The sequence below is a fragment of the Myotis yumanensis genome, unplaced genomic scaffold (genome assembly GCF_028538775.1).
Source record: "Myotis yumanensis isolate MYYU_CA2020_CCGP unplaced genomic scaffold, mMyoYum1.0.hap1 SCAF_4, whole genome shotgun sequence".
In the NCBI taxonomy this organism is placed as follows: Eukaryota; Metazoa; Chordata; class Mammalia; order Chiroptera; family Vespertilionidae; genus Myotis; species Myotis yumanensis.
In genome coordinates this window covers 81,932,030-81,946,228 of record NW_027223755.1, presented here as the reverse complement: position 1 = coordinate 81,946,228, position 14,199 = coordinate 81,932,030, and the positions used below count along the sequence as shown (strand labels likewise).

The 14,199-nt window shown below is 49.2% G+C and overlaps 1 protein-coding gene across 1 annotated transcript in view; it reads left to right on the top strand.

The window, feature by feature from the left end:
• The first annotated feature begins 2,122 nt into the window (after positions 1–2,122).
• MLXIPL (MLX interacting protein like) overlaps positions 2,123–14,199 on the top strand; it is a 32,466-nt gene continuing 20,389 nt past the window's right edge. The window contains exon 1 of the mRNA XM_070412777.1: positions 2,123–2,217. Within this exon, the coding sequence (XP_070268878.1) occupies positions 2,189–2,217 (29 nt within the window). The 5' untranslated portion in view covers positions 2,123–2,188. The remainder of the gene's footprint in view (positions 2,218–14,199) is intronic.

Sequence of the window (14,199 nt, the reverse complement as noted above, 5' to 3'; positions counted from 1 at the left end):
TGGATCTCGCGGTAGCCCGGCCACTCCCGGGGTGAGGCACCCGCCCCATGTGGATCCAGGTTCTCCCTGCAGCGCTTCTTCCCGGCTGCAGCCCCAGCACACTCAGCTGGTCCTGCCTTGGCCTGACACTCTTCTGTGGCTCCCTGTTTTCCCCTGGATGGAATCTACATTTCTTTGTTTGACTCCTTTGCTCTTACCTGACTCTCTCCCTTTTTTTCTTTTCCCTGACCTGATGCTCAACCTACAGACATCTTCCTTCCAGTCAAGCCAGACTCCTGACTATTCCCCAACTTTCTGCTGCATTTCCACACCTCCCCTGCTAATGCCCAAGATATTCCTCTACCTCGAAAGCCCTTCCTCCCAATGCCTGTCCGGAGGCTCTTAAAGAACTGGCCCATCCTTCTTGGACTCGCACACACCTGCTCCTCCACCGACAGAATCGGTCCTCCTTCCTGGCATACTCTCTCGCAGCACTGATCCCAGCCTGACCTGTATTAGAGTCATTAAAGACTCACCTGTTTCCTGCTGTTGGACTAGAGGTCCCCTGAGAGCAGGGACAGCATTTATGTCATCTTTCCAGTCCCAGCCGCGAGCACAGGATCTACTACACAGCAGATGCGGGGCCAGGACACCGGGGCTCAAATTCCAGCTCTGCCACCTACCGCCTGTATAAACCTCAGAAAAAGTACCCAACCTCTCTGTGTCTCTGTTTCCTCATCTGTAAAATGGGAGGAAATACCCATCCCATCTGGTCCTCAGAGGGACTTGATGAATTAACCCACATACAGTAAAGTACAGGAGGTGTAGGTGGGGCCCTGGCAAGTAGCCAATGCCTGGCAGATGTTAGCTAGAAGGGATAGTGATTTGTTAAGTTAATAGGAGACCCCGCCCCTTACTCTAGAGCAGTGGTTCTCAACCTTCTGGCCCTTTAAATACAGTTCCTCATGTTGTGACCCAACCATAAAATTATTTTCGTTGCTACTTCATAACTGTAATGTTGCTACTGTTATGAATCGTAATGTAAATATCTGATATGCAGGACGGTCTTAGGTGACCCCTGTGAAAGGGTCGTTCGACCGCCAAAGGTATGCAAACCCTTCCAGGGACCCAGACCACTTCCAGGTCAGCTCGAGGTTTTCCACAGGCCACAGCTGCAGCAAAGAGAGGCCCTGGAGAGAGAACATCTTGTCCAAACCTCCCCGCCGCCCCTGCTGTCCACATGGATATGATAAATGCAGGGTGCTCAGTAAATTAGAAACTTAGATGACGCTGTGAGTGATCCTTTAGTATAAGTATGCCCCAAATATTACATGAGTTTTAATTATACTTAAAAAAATATTTGTTGTTTTTCAAAATTCAAATTTAACTGAAAATTCTGGATTTTTGTTTGCGAAATCTGGCAACCTTATGTAGAGTGCAGGGTGAGGGTGAGGGTTCAAGGATAGGGAGGGGGCTTAGGAGGAGAGAGGGACTCAGGGTAGAGAAAGGAGGTCAAAAAGAGGGGTTCCTCCTGGAGCTCAGGGAGGGTAGAGGGGGCTCCATCAGGGTTAGGGGCGTGAGAAGGAGGAGACTGCTCAGGGAATGGGAAATGAGGAAGAGACTTAGAGGCCGGAGAGGGCTCAGAAGGGATCATGGAGCTGGTGCTCAGGGAATGAATGGGGTTTAGTGAGCTGGCTAGGAGCTCAAGAGAGAGGGATTTGGGGACTAGAATGAAGTTTGAAGATAGGCTGGGGCTCAGTAGGCTGTCACTGGCTCTGGCTCTGCCCACTTGAGCCTGGCCCCACACCTGTGGCTCCTCCCTTCTCAAACCCAGCTCACAGTTTGGGAGCAGGGGAGAGAAGGGGCAAAAGGTGAGCAGGCACGAGCAAGTCCCAGACAGGGATTGGCAGGCACCTCGGCCCGTGGTCTGGGCCACGACTGCTCCACAGGCTGCCAGCAGCGTGAGCAGCTGCCACCCACGTGCTAAGGAGAGAAGGAGGCACCAGATCTAGGGGGCAAAGGACACGCCGAGCAGGCATCAGGCAGGTGGGGCGGGCAGTGCCCACTTCCACACCCACTGCTAAAAGCAGGGTCAGTGCAGCACAGCACACAGAGCCCTCTGCCGCCGGAGCAGAGAAGACGTCTGAGAGCAGCTGCCATCCCAGCATCTCACGGGACCCAGGGAACTCCGCGGTCCTGGTGGGGACCCATGCTACTTGCAGATTTCACAGAATCCAGGTGAGAGACATGGAGGGTATCAGGAAGGCGCAGGTGCCTAGCCTGAGGGGAGTCAGAGCCTCCCACCTTTCAAGTGGGGAGGGGCAGTTCTATGGCTCTGCTGGGGGGAAGGAGTTAATACTCCTGTGGACCTGCCCCTTTACTCAGGCTCAGCTGCCAGGTGGACAGAGGCAATCTCTACCCCAGAGAGGGCTCAGGATCAAGAATTCAAGAGTTCATCCCGCCTGCCCTTCCAGGAGCAGAGGGTGAAGTGCACACAAGTTCCTGCTGCCTCCGGATACCACTGGCCGGGCTGGGGTTGAATCATGGTCTAAGAAGCTCAGTGTGGGCCCAGGAAGGCAGAAGGGAGGGCCCTACAGGTGTAGAGAAGAACCAGGAGAGAAGCTGGTTCCAAGTGGGCCCGTGGATCAGGGGCAGGGCCAAGAGCTCCCCCTGACGGGACATGGAGGAGTCAGATGTCACAGTGGGGCGGGGAAGCCAAGTGGATTCACAGCCACCAGGCTTCTAGCCAGCAGGTAGGGGCTGGAGAAGTGGGAAGGGCACTTCCACTGGTCTGGCCGGGAAGGCCAGGACTTCCTTCCAGCTCCCAGGCACCCTGCTCCCACCTGTGTTTCCTGAGGCCCCCCTGGTGGTCGAGTAGGCCATGGTCAGGCCTGGGCTGGTTTGAGCAGATTTGGGTTCTTGTCTGTGTATGACTGTGTGACTTTCGACACATCACTTCCTTTCTCTGGGTCTGACTCTCCCGCTGTGACATGGGGAGGCTTGCTCCTGGGTCACTAGTGTGGAGACAGGGACGGAATAAAATGGGACACCACGCCTGGCTGGTGTGGTCCAGTGGTTGAGCATTGACCCATGAACCAGGAAGTCACAGTTCAATTCATGCCTGGGCTGCGGGCTCAATCCCTAGTAGGGGCGTGCAGGAAGCAGCCAAAGGATGATTCTCTCTCACCATTGATGTTTCTATCTCTCTCTCCCTCTTCCTTCCTCTCTCTGAAATCAATAAAAGCATCTCTTTCTTTATAAATGGGACACCAAGATGCCCTGGAAGACAGGGCGGCCCACTCCAAGCAAGGGCCCTCTGGTTCTTTATGAGGGGGTGATGTCACAGGATCAGCTTAGTCAGGTCGTAGGTGGGGCCTGAGTCTAGCCCAGGCTTCCCTCTTGCCCAAGTTCTCCTCTTACTCTCAGCACCTGGCCTGCCCTGTCTCCTGCCCAGGCCCCGGATCCAGGGCAAGGCTGAGAATAGGGCCCTGGTGAGCACATCGGGGTGCAGAGAGGGTGACCTGGGGAGGGCACAAAGGCCCATGCATCCCCGTCGCCCCATACCTTGCCCTCTGCATTGTTTCCCGTCAGCTGTTCTGAGTTTTGTCCTTTATGATAAACTGGTAAACATAAGGAAGGTGCTTGCCTGAGTTCCTGAGCCTTTCTAGCCAATTACCAAACCTGAGGAAGAGGTTGTGGGATCCCTGATCTATATAGCCGGTTGGTCAGAAGTACAAATGACAACTTGAACTTGTGATTGGTGTCTGGAGTGGGGGCAGTGTTGTGGGACTGAGCCATTAACTTGTGGGATCTGACACCAACTCCAGGTAGATAGTGTCAGAACTGAATGGAGTTGGAGGACACCCAGCTTGTGTTGGAGAAGTGGAGGATGGTTTGGCAAATACTGGTAAACAGTGGCCCTGGACATGCTTGCAGACCGACAGACAATTGTCATGACAGCTCTTCTTGGTGAAACACTAACTCCAGATTGATCCCCACCGGCTGCACTGTGATACTGATAGCTCATTCTCCTCCCCTGGCTGTTCACAAAATACTGAGAGGCTGGGCTGTTCTGCCTGTTACAGGGAGGGGAGCTGAGGCCCAGAGAGGCTGGCTGGCTTGCCTGACCCATGGGACCCTGATGAACCAGCCCCTGGGGCCTTCCTTGGGCCGTAAAGAGAAGCCTCCCCGCCTCCCATCTTCACAGAATGAGAATGAATGCCAGGCGTGCTGGGGTGGGAAGCTGTACCCTCGCCTTCCCCACTGTCAGGCTAGCCAGACAGGGAGCCTTTCCTGTTGCTTAGACAGCTCTGATCTCGGACTTTGGCGCCTCAGACAGAGAAGAGGGGGTTCCCATGCCATCATCTACACTATCTTCTCTTATTTTCTTTACTTTTTTTGGAGGGTTTTTTTTTTCTGGTTTCAAAAACAATACACTGGTATTAGGCAACTTTAAAATTTATAGATATTTGCAAAGTGACTGTTTCTGTTACCCACCCCACAAAAGACCATCAATGTCATCGTTTGGTGCCTATATGTCCAGACTTGTCTTCTCTTTTTATATTGAATGTTTAATATTATTTGTTTTTACTCAAATGGGATCACACTTCACATATTGTAACTTACTTTTTAATCGGCATTGCACCCTTTTTTAAAAATATATTTTTTATTTATTTCAGAGAGAATGGGAGAGAGAGTGAGAGAAACATCAATGATGAGAGAGAATCATTGATCTGCTGCCTCCTGCACACCCCACACTGGGGATCAAGCCCGCAACCTAGGCATGTGCCCTGACTGGGAATTGAACTGTGACCTCCTGGTTCATAGGTTGACGCTCAACCACTGAGCCACCCTGGCCGGGCAATCAGCATTGCATCTTAACCACCTTTCCCTAGTACTATACCTATATGATAATGATAGGGAGCATGTACTAAGCACTTTGCAGGTATTAAATCACTTAATTCTCATAAAAACTGTAAGAGGTAAATACTATTATTACCCCCATTTTACAGATGAGGTTGTTAACAGCTACATGATATTCCACTGTGGGGATTTATCAAAATTTATTCAACCACTCTCCTTTTCCTCAGTATTATAAACAGTAATGCAAGGAACACCCTTGCACATCTTTGCACACATATGGAAATATTTTTATAGGACATATTTCTGCAATTGAACTTGGGTCAAAGAGTCCCAACATGTTTGGAGTAATACATTTTGCCAAATGGTCCTCCAAAAATATAAGCCCATATTCCTTGTCTACTAACAGAATAGGGGTAAGGACTGTTGTCATTCCTGCCTCTTCCTGACCTGGGATGCAATTTTTTAAATATTATTTTTTAATGTATTGATTTGAGAGAGAGAGAGAGAGAGAGATTTTTTTTGTTCCACTCATTCATGCACTCGTTGGTTGATTCCTAATATGTGCCCTGACCAGGGATCGAATCGTCAACCTTGGTGCATCAGGACAATGTTCTAACCAGCCAAGCTACCTGGTCAGGTCCTGAGATGTTTTTGTAGTTTTTTTTAAAATCCTCACCCCAGGATATTTTTTCTATTTATTTTTAGAGAGAATGAAAGGGAGGGAGGAAGGAGGAGGAGGAGGCGGAGGAGGAGAGAGAGAGAGAGAGAGAGGGAGAGAAACATCGATGGGAGAGAGACACATTGATTGGCTACCTCCCACACACATCCCTGACCAGGGCTGGGGATCGAATCTGCAACCGAGGTACGTGCCCTTGTCCAGGAATCAAACCCATGACTCTTCTTGGGTCTGCCAACCAACGCTCCAACCACTGAGCCAAACCATCCAGGGCTGGGATGGGGTGTTAAAGAAGCAGCCAAAGTGCTGGAGAAGGGGATTTTTCTGGACGGATAACCCTGCCAGTCATGCCACCAACCCACCACACTCCCACCCCACTATGGGCTGTACCCCAGGGCCTTATGGGAAGGGCTTTCATTTTCTCTTACTATCCTATATAATAAATGGATAATATGCAAATTGACCCTAATGGCGGAACAACTGGGAACAACCGGTCACTATGACGCTCACTGGCCACCAAGTGGCAGACGCTCAACACAGGAGCTGCCCCCTGGTGGTCAGTGTGCCACTCAGCCAGAAGCTGGCTCATGTCTGGCCAGCGCAGCGGCAGTGGTGGGAGCCTCTCCCACCACTGCCTCCATGGCAGCACTAAGATGTCTGACTAACGACTTAGGCCAGCTCCCTGCGGGAAGTGGGACTAAGCCAACAGGTGGATATCCCCCAAGGGGTCCCGGACTGCGAGACGGTACAGGCTGGGCTGAGGGACCCCCCTGAGTGCACAAATTTTTGTGCACCGGGCTTCTAGTCCTATACAATAAAAGCCTAATATGCTAAGTGTCTGACCATTCGACCGTTCGACCAGTCACTATGACGTGCACTGACCACCAGGGGGGAGACGCTCCAACCGGTAGGTTAGCTTGCTGCTGGGGTCTGGCCCATCAGGTCTGGGCAAGATGGGCCAAACACACCCTGGAACCCTCCCGCGGTCCCTCCCCGGTCCTGATCATGCACCGTGGGGTCACTCTGCCTGGCCTGCACCCTTTCGCAATCCAGGACCAGGGGATGTCAGAGAGCCAGTTTCAGCCTGATCCCCTCAAGCCAGGCCAAGGGACCCCACCAGTGCATGATTCCGTGCACCAGGACTCTGGTTTAACTATACGTGTCAAAAGTACAGGGTCAGGATTTAGAGCCTTAGATTACTTGCCCTGTGACAAGTGACTCAACTTCTATGGGCCTGTTCCTTCGTCAATGACATGGAGTGATCATAATCCTGGTTCATTTGTCTCCCTGAGGGATAGAGGAGAGAGTCTGAAAGTGCTGTGGTTCCTGACAAGGGTAGGAGACTAGTGGTTTTGTTGGCTAAACTTTGGGTGGGCTTTAGGAGCACAGATGGATGGACCAAGGCCCTGGCCTTAGGAAACTCACCAGCTAGCTGATAGAGGGAGGAGGAGGAGAGAAGGGATGAAGATGGAGAGGAATCTAAGTGAGCTGGGGCTAGATCTAGCCCCATCACTTGTTCCCAAACAGAGATCTGTGGCCTAGCCTGGCCTGGTTCTTCTAGGAACATCTGGGGAAGCCCAGGATGACCCTCAGGCCTCTCTCCTCAGGAAGTCTTTCTGTCCTCCCTCAGTGCTCTTAGCCCCCACAGACACTCTAAGACAAGCCCTGGACACTAGCTCCCACCCTGTTTGCTGTTCTTTCTCCAGTTGCTTCTTTATTCCTCTCCGGGGCCTTCCCATCCCACCCCCAGCTCAGCCTAGCCTAGGCAGGAGCTCATGGGAGGCTCCTGATATGGTGTCAGTCCTGGGTTCAAATGTCAGCCCTGCCATCTACCATGTGTGAGGACCTGGGCCAGTCATGCTATAAAATGGGATGATGTGCCCTGCCATTGTGGCTCAGTGGTTGAGTGTTGACCCATGAACCAAGAGGTCCCCAGTTTGATTCCTGGTCAGGGCACATCCTCAGGTTTCGGGCTCTATCCCCAGGAGGGGCCTGCAGGAGGCTGCTGATCCATGTTTCTCTCTCTCTCTCCCTCTCCCTTCCTCTCTTTCTAAAATATCAATAAAAACATATTTTTTAAAAAAGTGAATTACTAGAAAAATTAAATTGAAAAAGTAGGCAAACTAAAAGCTGAATATTTTATTATTATATTATGTTCAACAGATATCCAATTACTCTATTAAATTGATATAAATGTTTCTAAACACTTTCAATTTATGTATTTATCTTGTCACCCACTGGTTAAGAGAATCCATAACCTGGCAGTAATCTATGGGCCACACTTTGAGTGGGACTGGTGTAGATGCCTCAATGCCCTGGAGCCAGGCTTACGGGTGGGGCCTGGGGGTGGCTTCCAGGGAGCAAGGCAGCTACATAGGCTGTTGGCACCCTGCTCTCACCTCAGCCAGCTGAATGACTTGCCACTCCTCAGTTCCCCAGCCCTGCCTTTGCCCTGCAGTCCCCTCCAGAATACCTTCTCCTCTCTCTGCACATCTAACTCCTGCTCTGTCTTTTTTTTTTTTTTTTTTAAAGAATACTCATAATAGCTCCTATTTATTTTTTAAAATATATTTTCATTGATTTCAGAGAGGAAGGGAGGGGGAAAGAGAGATAGAAACATCAATGATAAGAGAGAATCATTGACTGGCTGCCTCCTGCACACCCCCTACTGGGGATCGAGCCCACAACCCAGGCATGTGCCCTTGGCTGGAATCGAAACTGAGGTCCTTCAGTCCACAGACCAACACTCTATCCACTGCTTCAAACCAGCTAGGGCCTGCTCTGTCCTTTAAGGTCCACCTCAAGCATACCCTCTCCAAGCATACTCCCAGGCTGCACGTCAGTCCTCCTCCACTAAACTTCCACAGTCCTGGCTACTGTTGCTGACAAGGGCATGAGACTGGTTTTGTTGGCTAAACTTGGTGAGGGAGTCACTCTGCCGAGTTGCTTGCAAGCAGGAATCATGTTATAAGTACCTGAGCATCCATCCCCCTACACTCCATCTCCGGCTTAACTGAGGACCGATACCAGCAGGCAGTTCATACATGTGCTGAATGCGCAGATGAGTGGCTGGGGGGATGGATGAAAAAATGGAAGGTTAGGTAGATGAATAGATGGAAGGAAGCAGGGACAGATGGACACATCAGTAGGAAAGGATGGATGCCTGAATAGATGGAAGAAGAGATGGATGGATGGGTTAACAGATTATGAATGGATAGACAGGAGATGAATGGACAGATAGGTGGACAGATTGACTATTAGAGAATGGATGGATAGATAGGAAAATGAGTAAATGCACCGATAGATGGAGAGATGAATGATGGGTAGACAGATGGCTGGATACTCACGCGAGCTTCACTCTGTTGTGCTTCCTCCTCTGCCTCTCCTGCCCTTTCCCTCCTCCTCCACGCTCACAATCTCAGAGCACAACGATCAGTGGTTCTCAATCGGGACCAGAGATAGTCTACACAGGACTTTTTTTTTTAATTTGGTATTTTCATAATTTAAAAATGTATAAACTATCTGACTGCTGCTTCTATAGTATCACTAAACATAAATGCAGAAGACAGTCTATAAATGTGAAGTGTGCTTTTGATTTTGTTGCTGTTACTCCTCACCCAAGCACCCAAGGATAGTTTTTCTATTGATTTTCAGAGAGAGTGAAAGGGACAGGGAGAGACTGAGAGAGAGAAACATCGATGTGAGAAAGACACATGGATTGTCTGCCTCCCACACATGCCCCAGTGGGGCTGGGATGGAGCCTGCAACCAAGATATTAGGTAGGCCCTAGCTGGTTAGGCTCAGTGGATAGAGCGTCAGCCTGCAGATGAGGGGTCCCAAGTTCAATTCTGGTCAAGGGCACATGCCTGGGTTGTGGGCTTGATCCCCATTGGGGGAGGTGCAGGAGGCAGCCAATCAGTGATTCTCTCTCATCATTGATGTTTCTATCTCTCTTTCTCTATCCCTTTCTCTCTGAAATCAATAAAGATATTTTTTTTTAAAAAAAGATATGAGGTAGGTGCCTTGAAAGGAATCGAACCCATGACCCTTCAAGTCCTTGGACTGGTGCTCTAACCACTGAGCAACAAGCCAGGACTGAGTGTTCTTCTTACAAAGGAAAATGTTTTTTTTTATTCCTAATATGTTTAGATCTATTTTTTCCTTTCTTTTCTTTCTTTCTTTCTTTCTTTTCTTTTTTTTTAGAGAGAGAAGGAGGAAGGGAAAGAGGGAGAAAGAGAGAGATCAGTGTGGGAGAGACACATCGATCAGTTGTCTCCTGCCTATGCCCCAAGCAGGGACTGGACCTGAAACCTAGCCATGTGCCCTGACCGGAATTGAACCCCAGACCTTCGGTGCACAGGACCACATTCCAACCAACTGAGCCACACCAGCCAGAGGAGACCTATATTTTGATAGAACAACTACTGTGATATGAAAACTAATATCAATCCATCTTCCTCACTTCAATGTGGTCATATTTATCCATTTTTCCTTCATGACTGTTCATCCATTTCACCAAGGCGGAAACTGAGACCCAGACAGGGGAAATGACTTCCCAGCTTGTCGCCAGTTAGAGACACAGCGAAGAATCCTCTCTCACTCTCATCCACCTGCCCCATCTCTACCTTCTCAACTCCCTCAAGGACCCCTCCTCCCCACCAAAGCAGGCTTTAGTGAGGCTTCCTGGTTGTGGATGTGTGTGCCTGTGAAAACTGGTTTCTCTTTTAAAAGATGTTTGTCCAACATGCATGTTAAAAAGTACACACATCGTAAGTATTCCCAGGGAACACACTCGTGTAACCTGAATTCAGATAAAGAAACAAAATGTTAGCAGCACCCCAGACACCCCTTCTTAATCCCTTCTAGTCACCCAGCCTGAACACACTTTGACTCCTAACACCATAGATTAGCCTGTTTGGGAGCTTTCTATAAATGAAATCATACAGCATATACACTCCCATGTCAGGTTTCTTTTGCTCAACACGGTGTCAGTGAGATTCGTCCATACGGTTGCATTTGGTTGTGGAGTGTTTGCTCTCATCGCTGTATTAATATCCTGTAGTGTGATTTCCCTGCCATGGATTTATCCACTCGCTTGTTAATAGACCTTTGGGCTGTTTCCAATATCGACTAATAAGAATGATGCTGCTCTGAAGGGCCTTGCACCTGTCTGGTGGTGCCCGTATATACACATTTCTGTGGAGTTGCTGGGTCGGAAGGTGTGTAGACATTCAGCTCTAGTAGACACTGACGGACACTTTTCCAAAGTGCTCGTGCCAAGTGACAGTGGCAGCGGCAGTGGTGCACGGGATGGCGCCTGCTCATATCCCCACAAACGATCGCTAATCCCGTCAATTTAAGAAGGCAGGTGCTTGTGGGGCAGGTTGGCATCAGGTTGCCTCCTGTGGTTGAATCTCAGTTCGCTTCTAACCTTGAAACTTTCAGCAAAGCCAGTTTCCTTGTCTACAAAACGGGTTGAAAATCATGGGGCTGTTATGAAGACGGCATAGACCAATTATGTTAGGCTCCATAGTATTAGCTACTTATAGTTAATTCTACAACAAGCTATTGTATCACTTCACCTCTCAGAGCCTCAGTTTTTCCTTCTGTAAAATGGTGATAAAAATACTAATACCCACATACATACATACACAGTTGAGAAGATTACCAACAAATGAAATTGTGTATTAAAGTGCTATTTTTGCCTGGCCGGCGTGGCTCAGTGGTTGGGCGTCGACCTATGAACCAGGAGGTCATGGTTCGATTCCTGATCAGGGCATATGCCTGGGTTGTGGGTTCGATCCCCAGTGTGGAGCATGCAGGAGGTAGCCGATCCATGATTCTCTCTCATCATTGATGTTTCTATCTCTCTTCCTCTCCCTTCCTCTCTGAAATCAATAAAAATATATTTAAAAATAAAATAAAGTGCTATTTTTTACTGAGATATAATACACATATAAAATTAATTCCTTTTCAGTTGCTCTTAGTAGATCCCCAAAGTTGTACAACCATCACCACTATCTAATCCCACAACATTTCCATCACCATAAAAGAAACCTCATACCCATTAGCAGTCACTACCATTTCTTCACACCCAACTACTCCCAACCCCCAGCAACTGCTAGTGTACTACTTATCTCTATGGATTTTTAAAGTTCTGAGTATTTCTTAACTTTTGCAAAAGTGAAATACCTTGTACAGGGACAGGCACATAATATACACTTAATAAATGTTATCTGTTTGTGTGTGTGTGTGTATATAGATAGAGCAACTTAGTAGATAGATATGATATAAACTCATTCATTCCACAAATATTCATTTGCACGTGAGAGGTAAAGGGTCTATCAGCGGTTCTCAACCTGTGGGTCGCCAACAATGAAAATACATCCTGCGTATCAGATATTTACATTACGATTCATCACAGTAGCAAAATTACAGTTATGAAGTAGAAACGAAAATAATTTTATGATTGCGGGTCACCACAACATGAGGAACTGTAATAAAGGGTCGCGGCATTAGGAAGGTTGAGAACCACTGGGAGAAATAGATGTGATTTTCACTTTCAGGGATTTTGCCATCTAGTGGGAAAGAGCAGTATGTGCACCACTCATGGTGAAGGAAGAGTGGAATGAAATTAGAGTTGTATTTGAACAAGGGTTGTGGTGCTTCTAGGATGGGTGAGATTTCCTGACATGGAGGGGCAGTCTGGGGGACAAATCCCTGAAACTAAGACTGGGAGACAGCCCTGGCCGGGTGGCCCAGTTGGTTGGAGTGTTGTCCCATACACCAAAAGGTTGCATTTTCGATTCCTGATCAAGGCACATACCTAGGTTGTGAATTCAATCCCCACTCAGGGCTTGTATGGGAGGAAACCAACCCATGTTTCTCTCTCCCTTCCTCTCTCTCTCTAAAATCAATATTTTAAGAGACCATCCTCAGGTGAGAAATTTTTTAAAACGTCTGGGGTACAGGCAGGGTATGGTGTCAGGCGGGATCACTGAGACAAACAGGTTTTACACCCCAGACAGGACCTTGTCCTGCACCTTCATGGCCCCGAATGAGACTCATGTGTAGTGAGAAGCTATAAACACCGAGCAGAGGGAGATAGAGGCCAAATGGGAAAGGAAGGTAGAGGGTGAGCGGGGTCAGCTCACAGAAGCCTGTGCTGGCATCTGGACAAGAACACCCTGAACCAGCTGTGCCCACTGCCAGGCATGCCAGGCCCCTGGTACCACCAGCTGGTTTGACTTCTCTGCTTGCACTGTGGCTAAGAACCATTTTTAAGAGGAGAGGGCCACAGCCTCATGGGTGAAGGAGGCTGGACCTCAGAATCAGGCCTGGTTCTGCCCTTGCTTAGTTGGGGAGCAAGTGTATCCCTCTGTGAGCCTATTTCTTCACCTGTAAAATGGAGGCAATGTTACTTACTGCAGTGGGGTTAGAGATGATGGCTCAAAGTGTTGAAGTACAGTGCCTGGGCCGAGGAGTGCATGCTTCCTTAAATGGCCAAGCAGACAGGCTGGGGAGGCTGGCCAAGGCAGATGAAGCACACAGTCAAAGCCCCAGCAATGTTGGCGGGGGGGATTATATATGTAATTTTAATTGAAGATGTAGTCATAAGAGACATCAGAATTTGTGAACTTCATTGCATGTATTGTACAGTTTAGTATTTTTACACCAGGAGGATTGTCTTTTCAGTTCTTAGGCCTCCAAAGGTGCTATCAAGCCGAGGAGGGCAGAAATGGGGTGCAGGTGCCTGTTAGGGGCCAACTGGTGGCGTGGAAAGGAAGGAGCCTAGGGTGAGGGAAAGTCTCTTGAAAGGAAGGAGATTCAACTGGGAGGTTTTCTCCTGGAGACAGGAGGCCTGGGGGAGCACGGTGGAGTGAGCTGGGGATGTTGATAGCAGAGACTTAGAACCAGAGGTAGTGGAAGCTGTAGGAACCTGAGAAGTCACTGAATTCAACTTCCCATTTTATAAGTGGAGACACAGAGCCAAGGGACATAGGTGGATGGAAGGGCCGGTCTTTGAGCAGCCTCAAGTAAGACAGATTTGCCCAGGTTCATTCATAAAATTATGGGTAGAGTAAGGATCAATTCAGGTCTCTGCGTAAGCCAGAGCCCCTGCAGCTAGAAGATTCCCAGGGACCCTGCTTCCTACCCCTGACCTCCCACAGTGGCCACCAGCTCCTCTTAGCTTCATGGCCTGCTCCAAGCATTCCCCAAGTCCCTGGGTACCCAGTGTGGGGGTTCAGAGACCCTGGGACACAGTCCTGCCTCACGGCCTACTGGTCAGGGAAGAAGCCAGACAGGCGCATAGAGCATAAGTAATGACCCTGTTGGTCTCTGTGCCAAGGATCCCAAAAGGGCCTCTGAGGGATGGCTCTCTCCCCAGAGGAGGCAGGCTGAGGCTGGTACCTGAGGCCCCAGAATTTGATAGGGATGTGCAGGGAGCATGCACCTCCCTGAGGGAAGAGCAGGGAATCAGCGGAGGGGAGCTCCTGGGAACATGAGGTGACTGTTTGTCAGGGACAGAGGGTTCCCAGCCAAGGGACATAGGTGGGTGGATGGGCCGGTTTGTGAGCAGCTTTCAGTAACAATTTCAGCCGGGCTGGGGGCACTGTCATTTGACTGTGGGAGCTTTGGGACCCTACCATGGAAGAAACCACCTTACTTATGTAACCACG